The sequence below is a fragment of the Fukomys damarensis genome, unplaced genomic scaffold (genome assembly GCF_012274545.1).
Source record: "Fukomys damarensis isolate Sample0158 unplaced genomic scaffold, DMR_v1.0_HiC HiC_scaffold_16, whole genome shotgun sequence".
Classification (NCBI taxonomy): Eukaryota; Metazoa; Chordata; class Mammalia; order Rodentia; family Bathyergidae; genus Fukomys; species Fukomys damarensis.
The window spans coordinates 133,846,984-133,858,641 of NW_022900928.1; the positions used below are offsets into that span (position 1 = coordinate 133,846,984).

General features: G+C 53.4%; 2 protein-coding genes across 4 annotated transcripts in view; both read left to right on the forward strand.

Moving 5' to 3' along the window:
- Nucleotides 1–4,226, forward strand: part of Ube2f (ubiquitin conjugating enzyme E2 F (putative)) — a 34,237-nt gene extending 30,011 nt beyond the window's left edge. Inside the window, exons 7-9 of one of the 2 annotated variants that reach the window (XM_010626144.2) lie at nt 564–596; nt 2,443–2,505; nt 4,014–4,226. In XM_010626144.2, the coding sequence (XP_010624446.1) occupies nt 564–596; nt 2,443–2,505; nt 4,014–4,064 (147 nt within the window). In that variant the 3' untranslated portion in view covers nt 4,065–4,226. The other variant, XM_033764723.1, reaches the window with a different exon arrangement.
- Nucleotides 4,227–4,323: 97 nt separating this feature from the next.
- Nucleotides 4,324–11,658, forward strand: part of Scly (selenocysteine lyase) — a 23,055-nt gene continuing 15,720 nt past the window's right edge. For both annotated transcript variants that reach the window (XM_010626145.3, XM_010626146.3), the window contains exon 1: nt 4,324–4,501. In XM_010626145.3, coding sequence (XP_010624447.1) covers nt 4,500–4,501 — 2 coding nt within the window. In that variant the 5' untranslated portion in view covers nt 4,324–4,499. The remainder of the gene's footprint in view (nt 4,502–11,658) is intronic.

The following is an 11,658-nucleotide window of genomic DNA, read 5'->3' on the forward strand; positions in this document are numbered from 1 at the left end:
TACTGGGGATCAAACTCAGGCCCCTGCGCTTGCCAAATTCCCGGTCCCTCTCCCTTAATTTTTTTTTTTTAAATTTAATTCATTGGTACAATCTAGGTAGACAGTACAGTTACATTCATTACTGGGATCTTGTACCTTTACATGTCAGGTCTTGGTTCTCATTTTTGAGAGCAGAGCTATTAAGAGGACACTGGATATGGGCAGTTAGCTTTTCCATGACCCCAGGCATTCCTTTAAAGTCGCTCCTCTGAGGACTGCCTCTGTGGTGACTGGTGGGAGGGGAAGGCTGTGCCAGAGGTGGCCGTAGTCAATGGCTGGAGCCCGGGCCTGAGCAGAGGGTGGTGCTGTCCCTTTGATTTTACTCACTCCCCTGACTCGGGGGCTTTTTAACATCTCAGGGCTTGTTACTGTTGACAAAGAGTTGTTTTCATACAAAAGGTTGCTTTCATTCTGTCTGGAGGACAGGTTTTGATGTGGTACTAGGCGTGTTTCTTGGTCCTTGGTTTAAAAGACTTTGGTGTACTAGAGCCTGAAAATTGTTTTCTGTTTTCTTTCTGTCTCAGGATGTTGTATGGGGATTAAACTCCTTATTCACTGTAAGTATACAGGCCTGCTATGGGTTCTTGGTTCCCTGGCCTCTGTGTGAGACACCCTCATAGGGTAACAGCAGGGGTCAGGTGTACCTGCACCTCCGCCTTTTCTCCTTTCTCTCACGGGCAGAAGTGGAGCTGTGACTCGGGGCCAGGGCTTGGGGGCGACACTGGAGGGCACTGGGAGGAGGACCAGAGCAGCCCCTCCACTAGGATTGCCCGGCCCAGGTCCTGCAGGTGCCTGGGCCCTGACCGCTACAGTGTGCTGGAGTGGGGGCCGGGGTGTCAAAGCCTGAGCTGAGGTCCTTCTGCGGCTATGAGGGGCCAGCTGCTGGAGGCAGCACACATGGGAAGATGGCAGTGGGGCTTTTGATGTCATCTTTGCTTGTTTGCCTCATAGAGGGGTTTTCAGAGAATGAGTTTCAGGGGCCCCTGAGTCAAGAGCCCCAGGCCCCTCAGGGAACAGGGCCTGCCTTGGAGAGTCTGGGAGCAGCCCCGGCTGTGGCCCAGGGTACGGTGCCCACAGTAGACCCACTGCTCCTCTGTTCTCCTGTGCTGTGGGGCAGCAATGAGGCTTGGACCCAGGACCTTCCCCATGAACTGCATCCCCAGCCCTGTATGTATATATTTATTTATTATTGGTATCAGGGATGAAACTCGGGACCTTCCACTTGCAAGGCAAGCAGCAGCACTGCCAAGCTAAATCCCCAGCCCTGTATTTATTTATTCTTATTTGGAGACAGGGTATTGCTGAGTTGCCCAGACTGGGCTCCAACTCATGGTCCTCTTGCCTCAGCCTCCCAAAGTGCTGGGATCATAGGCATCTACCACGATGCCAGGCTAGTATTGTTTTTATCTTCAGCAAAAACAAAACAAGTAGATCCTCACACTAAGCTGTGGAAATCTGGTGCAGCCGCACTAGCTACCTCCAAGTTTCAAATGCCTCAGTTTCCACACCCTAAAGACTCCGTCACGAGTACGAGTTCAGTCTGCAGTGTTATTCTCAGTATATTCATCTTAGGGCAAACGTATGGTGAAGATGTTAAACAGTTTTGTGTATCTAAAGTAGCACCTCTGTACATTAGGAATTATGTAAAATATCCACTTTGGTTTTGCCTGTTTTTAGAACTTGGAACCTAAATTTCCAATTCTGAATAACCATAGAGAGTTACCATTTTTCTGTGCTGTGTTTCTAGCATATTACTGCTTACAAACATATGTATTTCCCAATCAGATACAAGCCCCCAATTTAATATCACTCCTGAAGAGGAATGTAATCGCCTGTGCCATGACCTGTCACTGTGAACTCTGCACAGCAGTGACTTGGGAGCACAGCTTGCTGAAGGTGAAGGAGAGGGTGTGCAGGTGGTTGGAAACCAGACAGCTCTCCTCAGGCAAGGAGGCGGCCAGGAGCAAGGCTGGTGGCGCTGCACATTGTCTGGCTCCAGACGCTGCCCTCGGAAGGGAAGTTGGGGAGATGGGTGAGGTCAGAGGGGAAGCTGCTGATGCTCGGGGTTGCATGGCATTCGTAAGAGGGGAATGTGTGTGTCTAAAGGGGCAGGGTTTCTATTGGGAAATACTCACAGTAGGAGTGGTTGGCTCTCTCCAGTTATCCAGAATAGAAATTCATGTGGCTGTCATGTCCCACATTGGGACAGCCGTGTCCCCAACTGCCCCCAGCAGCCGTCAGCACCGCTGGAAAGAACCCACACGCTGAGCACTCTCCGCTCAGCAGGGCTGAGTGCCCGCCTGCCACTCGCTGTGTTCCTTTGGCTGCTTCATGAAGTGACAGCTCAGGACAGCAGGACGATAGATCATTGCCAGGTTTCACTTGGAGTCTCTCTCATTTAAGGATCTCTTGAATTTTGATGACCCACTGAATATTGAAGCTGCAGAGCATCACTTGCGGGACAAGGTAAGCAGGTGACGGGCTCCGCAGCCTGGCGGGTATAGCGGACAGTTACACCGTCTCTGCCTGTGTGAGGGAGGAGTGTGGAGCAGGGCCTCAGGGCCGGGAGGCAGAGCTGTGAGTTGGAAAGGCTCTGTGGCCAGCTTGTGGGATCCTAGCAATGTACTTCAACTGGGGCCAGAGAGAAGCGGTTTTACTAGATGTGGTTTCCTAGTAAAGGTCAGGATGAGTCCTGAAAGCAGGCCAGGATTCCTTTCCCTTGGGAACAGGCAGGAACCTGGAAGGGGAAGGGTAGGGCTGCACACCATGAACTGAGTGTCCAGCCCTGGATTTCCTGTGCTCTCCTAGCTCAGCCGCCTACCACTCAGCTTGCCGCGGGATCTGAGCAGAGCTCCAGATGCCCTTGGGCCCAGACCCTGGGTTTCATATGCACCTGCTCATCCTGCACTGCAGCTAGGGCCAGAGCATGGGTTCTTTGTGGGCCTGGCACTGGGCTTCACCTGCAAGAGGTGGACACAGGTGACAGGGCCAGAGGACTTGTGGTCTTTGCTTCACAGCCAGAGCTTTGCAGTAATTCCTGCTGAGTTGACAGTGTAGCCTGGCTCTGGGGACACTGAAGTGGCTTTGAGGACCTTTTGCTGGGGGCTACTCTGTGCACAGCCCCCCATTGTTATAGGCTGTGGGCCAGTGTGGGGCTCTGTGGGCAGCCATGTCTGGGGACAGGTGTGAGGAATTGGCACCCATCCCCAGGGCCGCTGGCACAGCCCATTTCTCACCCTGAGTGGGAGCAGGTCACAGGGCAGGAGCTCCCCCAGCCTGGGGGGGTCGTTCTGGGAGAGGGTCCTTGTGCTGATTTGGGGTGCAGGGGCAGGAGCCCGGGCCTGGCTGGCCTAGCAGTGAGCCCTGCAGAGACTGAGGGCCAAAGTAGGGGCTCCTGCGAGAGCATGGGGCGCCTCATGGGAAGCACACAGCCCAGGAAATGAACCCTGATGACGCTGCCGTGCGCCCTGGCAGTGAGGGCCGTGTGGCATTCCAGGTCACTACTGGCTCAGTCCCATGGAACTCGCTCAGATCCCTTCCCTGGGAAGCAGATCTGGGGCCAGACCTGGAGCAGTGGCCCAGAGGCGAGTGAGCCATCCTGCAGGTGGTGGCCAGTCCAGTCAGAGCTCCCATTGCCTCCTCATTCCCAGAGGCCTCCAGGCATCCAGGCAGCCCGGACTTCCTGCTGTTAAGGGCGGAGCTCCAAGCACCTCGCCTTTCCCTGGTGTTGTGGCCACCCTGTGGGTGTGGCTGGCTGCGTGGGAGCCTTGGGGGTGGGCACATGCCACTCGACCAGCAAGTGTCCCAGGGAGTCCTGCCAGGGATAGAGATCCAGAAACTAGGGTCTGTGGACAGTGTGGCTTCGGGCCGTGCAGTTTTACCCTCCCTCCTGCTTGGTGGGGTCTGTGCCTGCCATGCACAGGGCACTGCAGGTGTAGGCTCCACCCTGGGCCACCTCATGCTCTTCTCCACAGGAGGACTTCCGGAATAAAGTGGACGACTACATCAAGCGCTATGCCAGATGATACGAGGACACTGCAGGCCGGGGACCCGCAGCTCTCCTCCCGTCCTCACGACCCTCGGCCCCACGGGATTGTCCCCGCACTGTCCTGGCGAAGACCGTCCTCCTGACTGCCCACTGTAGATGGAGAGTGAAGCATAAATACAGCACGAAAGTGTGTCTGGGCCTCTCGAGCGTTGTCTGCTTCCTAACATGTTTACTTTCCGAAGCTGTGCTGTCTAGGCTGTGTTGAAACCGAGGCGTTCTGCCCTGAACTCAGCCTGGGCTTGTGCTTGCTCCCCGCCCCGGCACGGTGGTGCCCAGTGTCCTCGCAGACTGGCACTGTGATGGGATGTGCGTCCTCCTAGCTTCCTCCGTGAATGTTGGCCCTGCCTAGATGTGAAGCTTCCCAGAATGCAGTCATTCACTGTAGTTCTTACTGAAATGCACACTTTATTTAATGTAAGTATATTTTGGAACAGATTTGTAATTTGTACAATTTAATGCTTTTATTTTTTTCTACTCTCATTTAGTTTGTATTTTCATTGTATAGAGCAGACAGAAAGCTGTGGGCTCAAGCAACCATTGGAGAGAGTTACAGAGCAACTCTAAAAGCCACTTACTCCTTCTGTCCAAATGCAGCTGGGTCTGGCTCGTAAACATAGCTCTTAGTTTTAGGTCGAGGTGGCCGGGACATCTCACAGCCCGTGAAGCTGATCCAGATGATAGAAATAAAAAAGGCAGGGAGCCCTCTCTCACACGCTGCCCAGAGGAAGCTGGCCTCTGGGGCTTGGGGTTCTGTGGCAGGCACGGGACCGGAGCCAGCAGCTGCTGTCCGTGCCAGGAGAGGTCTGGGGGTCTGTTGCCCCACACCCTGGCTGGCTCTGAGTCTGTGCTGGTCCCGGGCCTGTGTGGGACCCTACAGGGCTCACGCCATGCTGGGTTAGGCTGACACATTCAGAGGAAGAGACCCGAAGACAGGAAGTACATGGCTCTGGCACTTCCACTTCCGGATGGCGAGATCAAATGCGGAATAAACGCCTGTCTGGTTTCACCTGCCGCCCGCCTACCGCCTATGTGTGCCACTGCAGGCTCCTGGCTCCCTTCCAAGCGCCTGGTGGTGAGATGGACCTGGCCCAGCAGGCAGTGTAGCCCACTTCCCGCTCGGGTTGGGGATTGCACTTGATAGAGCTGGGGCCCTGTGGATGCCCCGGTGCGGGTGCATGGCTGTGCTGAGCCGCCCACCAGCCTGCTCCAAAGCCCCTTGAGGCCGTCATGAGGCCTGCCCTGCCCTGCATCTGTACAGCCACGCCCAAGTCTGCACCTGGTACAGGGTGGGTCTACCTGCTAAGACTTATGGGGGTGCTGCTTCGGAGGAGAGGATGCCAGGGCCCACCGTTCTGGATAGGTATGTGCCATGCAGGTGAAAAAGACCACTGTCGACCACACCGAGCAGATTGCCAGTTACTAGTTCTGACTGCAGCATTTGTGCAGTGGGAAAATCCTTCTTATCAGAGATTAACTCTAAAATTGACTTACAAGCTGGGCAAGATGGCGCAGGTCTGTGATCCCAACACACAGGAGGCTGAGGCAGGAGGGTAACTTTGAGTGCAAGGGCAGCCTGAACTACACGGTGAGACCCTGTCCCAAAAGGAAGAGCCATATCCATAGCTGTGTCATCCACTCAGCACACAGCACTCGCTGTGCTGGGTGCTCTGCTGTGGGCTGCCCATGCCTAGGCCAAAGCAGTGTCTGACTGTGCCGCCACATGCTCCTGCTCACCTGGGAACAGCTGACCTCTGGCCTGCTGGGGGTGGGTGTTAGGTGTGGCCAGAGGCCTGCCCTGGGCAACTGGGACACCATGCTGGGCGTCTGGGCATCCACGCAGCTCTGTCTGCTGCTTGCTGCCTGCTCGACGGAGCCACCTGCAGGTCGACCCCTCGGAAGCAGCAGGCTCCACCCCTGACCCTCCAGCAGCCTTCCTGGTGGCTGAGGCAAGACAGCCGCTAAGACGTTGAGCCTGGGTCTGAGCCATGCACCTCTGGTGCTCATCTTTGGTCTACTTTCTTGTCTGCTGTTTTTGGGCACCGGGTCTTGGGTTAAGGTCACACTCTGCTGGCCTTCGTGTGCCAGATGGCTTGCGGTTTGCACCAGTTGCGTCCAGCCAGGGGTCACCACTTAACAGCTCGAGTGCAGCCTAGCACACGTCCTGGGGACCGACCCCATCACCGCCCCTGCCCCAAAACTCTTGGCGAAAAGCTCTGCAAGCTGGGGATGACCAGGCACCCGTCCTTCCCTGGGAACCCGCCACTTGGGAACACACCGATGCTCTTCCTCGGTGGCCTCGCTCTGCCTAAGGGGACTGAAAAGTAAGTTCCAGTTCCAAGCAGCCCAGCCTTTTCAGGGCATCGGGTGAAACACTTTCACGTAGAGATTCAGTTGCATGTTTGGCAGGACCTCCCACCAAGGTTGTTTCCACCCTGGTCTACGCGTGAGTATGCAATCTTGGAAGTTCAGATTTGTCATCATTTCACTGTTTTTCATAAAACATGGTGAGTAAAGTGGTAAGATGCAGTCATAGTGAAATGTTTTACCATTCTTTTGCCAAGTTGGAAAATGATGAAACCTGTGTCATTTGCCCTCATTCCGTCCCTCCTGTGCTTCTGTCTCAAGTGAGCAGCACCTGAGCAGCTTGCTGGAGTCCTGCCACCCATCTACCTCAGCTCCTACCCTGGCCCATGTGTTACCAGAAGCGGTTTCTGAAAGACTTAACAGTTTGAGAAAAGTTCTACAAAAACCCCTGGTGCAGGAAGGTGTTGTGGCGCTGCCTATAAGCCAGCACCGAGGAAGAGGCAGATGGGTTGTGAGTTCAAGGCCAGTCTGGGCTACACCATGAGACCCTGTCTCAGAAAACCAACTAGCCTGGATGGAGGCTTTTCAGACCTTGGACTTGTCAGAACGCCTTCATTTATATGGAATTGTACAAAGAGCTCTTCAAAACCTTGCCTTTGTGCTTGTTGGTTTTCACTGCCCAAATCGAACCAGAATTCTCAGCACACTCACCAAATTCTTACTAATGTCGGCGCCAGCCACAGGCATGAGTCCCCAGTGCCAAAGGACATTGCTTGCGACCAGGCCCTCGGTGCAGTCGCATGGGTCCGTGGTGGCCAGCAGGCACGAGAACAGGAAAGGGTTAGGTGAGCCCACAGTGCACCACACTCCCTGTCTCTTCTCCATGCTGTTTCCCAGCACCTCTGTGGCCGCATTCAGGCCCCTGGAGCCCGATGCTGGAAGCTCATTTGAGGCATCTTCTCAAAACCCTGACTCCCACCTCCAGGCCCTGTCCCCATGGGCTCTCATCACCCAGCAGGGGCAGCACGGATGAAAGGCCTTGCTCCTGCTAGGAAGAGTAGCAGCCTCAGTTGGTCTGTAAAGATGCCCTGGATCCCAGCCCTCGCTGGCAGCCTTCCTGGCCCAGGAGACTAGTGTGTGAGGGAAACCTGCCAGTGGAGGGAGAACTAGCCAGTTTTCATCACTTCCCGTGGCACTGAGACTCAACTCCCAACCCCCCAAATTAGAGGAGGAGAGGTTTCTGGCTAGGATGGTAGAACAGAGCTGTTCACGGCATGGGGGCCAGGAAGCAAAGAAGCGAGAAGCTGGAGGGAGTGGTTCACCCGGCCAGCTCGGACCTCAGAGCCGCTCCTCCACCAAAGCAGCTGTGCTCACTGCTGGACAGATCCACTGAGGCACACAGTGACACTGAGACCCAGGCCCTCCAAGGCAACCAGAAAGAGGGCCTTGCCCACGGGGGACCACAGAGACCAGAAGAAAGTGGCAACATCCCACCACGCTGTTGAAAATGGCTCGCTGCCCACCATGAATTCCGTGTCCAGCACCCCTTTCAGGAAAGAAAGTGAAATCGACCTCAGATGAAGATTAAAAGAATGTTTCCTTACAGACCAGCTACCTAAGGGAAGATCTTTAAATGAAAACGATAGAAGGGATCTTGATAAATTGTGGAAGTGATTAAATTTAAAATTATACTATCGAATGGGCCAAAGAGTGCAACTGAAAAGTAGAGGGAATACAGGCATTTAAGTGCAGGCAAGAATTGGTGACCATTGCTACCAGAAGACTCGATGTACAGGAGTAGTTTAAGCCCAGCCTGGCAGTGCAGTGGCTCAATCAGACTGTCTCGAAATCTGACGAGAAGAATTTGGGATGTGGCTCAGTGAGAGGGTCCTGGGTTCATTTCCAACCAGAAACAAAACTAAAACACCCAGAACTTTGAGCAAGACTAGCTGATTCAACATCAATATTCTGATTGTGACCAGAGGTGTTACCCTTATGGAAAACTGGTGAGGGATCTCTTCTTATTATATCTGCATGTAGATCTACAGTGATCTCAGAAATATCCTGGGCCCAACAAAGTAAAATGTGCAGTGCTTATTGTTCAATAAAAGCCTATGTGCAAAGAAGCAAATCAGACCCATGGTAATCGCAGTGGCAGGGGGGAGTCAATAGATATTGACCCGTAATAACAAAACCAAATGACAAATGTGAGCAATAAGAGCATTAAAAGTTTAAGAAGGTGGAGAATATAAAGAGGAAAAAAAAATTGATGCCAGAAAGAAACTATGTATCTGTGATGGAAGAGACTCTGGAGAGTTTACAAAGAGATTAGATAATTGCCCAAGAAAAGCCTCATGAGCATGAAGATACAGCATTAAAAACAATCCAAAGCCAAGGGAAAAACAGCTGAGAGCCCCCCAACAACGTGCAAATTGATGCCAAAGAAACTATGTATCTGTGATGGAAGAGACTCTGGAGAGTTTACAAAGAGATTAGATAATTGCCCAAGAAAAGCCTCATGAGCATGAAGATACAGCATTAAAAACAATCCAAAGCCAAGGGAAAAACAGCTGAGAGCCCCCCAACAACGTGCAGGTCAGCAGGCTCTGGGGTAACCTAATCGCATGTCCCCCAAAAAGATACCTGAGGAAAAAATGAGAAATCCAAATTGATGAACACCAAACTCATTGATGTGAAAAGCTCAAACCCAAAGCATGAGAACATAAAGAAAAAAGCCACTCCAAGTCATATCAAATCAAATTTCTTAAAATCTGTGATAGAGCAAAAATGTAAAGGTGGACAAAATAAAAATGGACAGGAATACATAAGTGAGGCAACAGTGTAAGCAAGAGTAGTGGAAAAACCTCTGAAGTACTGGAAGGAGAGAGAGGCTAGAACTCGATCTACAGGAAATGTCAAAGATGAGGCAGGGACAGGACTTCACAGCCGGTGTGGAGATGCACGCCTCTACTCCCAGCACTTGGGAGGCTGAGGCAGGAGGATTGTGCAAGTTCAAGGCCAGCCTGGGGTATGAAGCAAGACCCTATCTCAGAAAAGACAAGATACCACTCACCTATAAAAGCTAAAAGAAATCATCCCAGTGATTAGCACTTGAAGAAATTTCAGAGTCCTCAGATAGACAGAACGACTCCATCTGGAAATGAGTTACTTCCTGGTCTTTCCTCCTCGGAGTTCTGGACTGCGACAATTCACTGGAGCAGTGTGCTGAGTGGCATAAACAGCATCTGCTCCCTGCAACTCGAGGCGCCCCCTGCAGTTAGGATGGGAAATGTCTCCCACTGTGCCAGACATCTGCATTCCATGACTTTTCCTATTATCTTTTATCTTTCTGAGCTTGTTTTAGAATCCAAATTCTTGGGCTCAGCTGTGGATATTCTCTCCAGCCCATCTGTTGAGTAGTTTTGCTTTTTAAGTATAGACTTTGTATTTTAGAGCAATTTTAGTTTCACGTCAAAATTGTGCAGAGAGAGAGCAGGTCATGATGGTACACACCTGTAATCCTAGCCCTTGGGAGGCTAAGGCAGGTGGGTCCTTGTGAGTTCAAGGCCAGCCTGGGCTACACAGTGAGGCTCTCTCAAATAAAAACAAAATTGTGTAGCATCCGCATGTCCTCCCTGTACCAGCACACAACCACCTCTTTTGCGGGCAGCATCTGCAGCAGGACATCTGTCACAGCTGATGAACCCCAGAGTCATCACCATTGCCCAAAGTCTACAGTTTATATCTGGGGTCACACACTATGAGTTTGACAACTTATGACATATTCACTACTGTAGTACCAGACAAAATACTCCCCTAAAAATACTCCACACTCTTCCTATTCTTTTTGTTTTTTTGAGACAGGTTCATTATGTAGCCCAGGCTGGCCTCACACTCCTGGAAATCCTGCCTCAGCGTGCCACACAATGGGACTGCAGGTGTGTGTCTTTTGAACTGCTTAGCCTTGCCAGAAGTGAGCACATTCTCCCGTGTGATCTCCTTGCTCCCTGGCCTATCCCCCAACGCTGCTGTGCCTGGACTGCAGCCAGCTCTGGTCTGGCGCTCTGCTGCCTTTCTTCCTAATCCTCCTCCTGGGCCGCCTCCCACTCCTGTGCGCCACTGACTTCCTGTCCCCAGCTGCCCTTTGCCACTGGCTGCATCTGGGCAGAAATATGCTCCGATGGCACCGGAAGAGTTGAGTTCTGGACCCAACAGGACAAGGTCTGGGATGCTGCGTGGGTCCAACCTCCTAGCAGAGCGAGCTGAGCTCCTTCTCTGGTCCCATCACCCTCTCCGTGCACGGGGGCATGATAATGAATCCGTGTGCCTCAGTTTCCTCACCTGTAACATGGAGCCACGCGCCAACCTGAGGACATTACCAGGGCTAAATCAGTGAAGCAGCTGTGCTTGGTCCAACTATGGCCCGGGAGATAGAAAGTGTCAGTACCAAGGTCAGCGTGGTCGGTGTCCATCAGAACCGAGCACCTGGATAGCGCCTCTCACCTCTTGGCGGACTTCTCAGTTGGCTCAGGCGACAGCGCCAAACATTCCTCTTCCCCCTCGAACATCTGCGTCACCTGGGCAACCCTTTCTCCCTCTTCCCCAGCCCGTCTCAGCTCCGACTCATATGCTGGATTTGTCCCCGCATGTCTATCCTTCCGCCTCCTTAACAGCCTCTCTACATCTCAAGTAGTTGTCTCATTTCACTCCATCAAAATCACCCTGAAATTACGGGCACCCGCCCGCGGAACTGCACCTCTATGTGGGGCACTTGGGTCTAGGTGCACAAGGTCTGTCTTCGGGGGACGCTCCTCGGTGCCCGGCCCTGCCTCGCGCACAGCTTCAGCTGCTGGCGCCAAATGAGTCCTGGCACTTTTCTCCAAGCCACGTTTGCAGCGTAGAGTGGAGCTGCAAGGCTGGGCTCTCACGGGACTCACGGCCCGACGGGAAGGCGGACAAAGGCCGGCGAGCACTGGGCTCCCAGGCCGGATCTCGGGTGCCCTCCCGGTAGAAGCCACTGCAGCACCGCGGCGCTCGTCGGCTCCCGGAAGTGGGTGCAGAGGCCTAGCGAGTAAGGCGAGCTCTCTCCGTGGGCCACACCCCTGCCGTCACCTGGCCGCACGCAGCCAATCATCCGCTCTTTATGTGCCACCGCCCTTTGGCGCGCTCGGATTGGCTGGAGGCGCACCTCTCCGCCAATCCGGACGCGTCTCGGGCCCTGCGGCCCCGCTTCCCCCGCGGCGCTCTAACCCCGGGTGTCGCACACC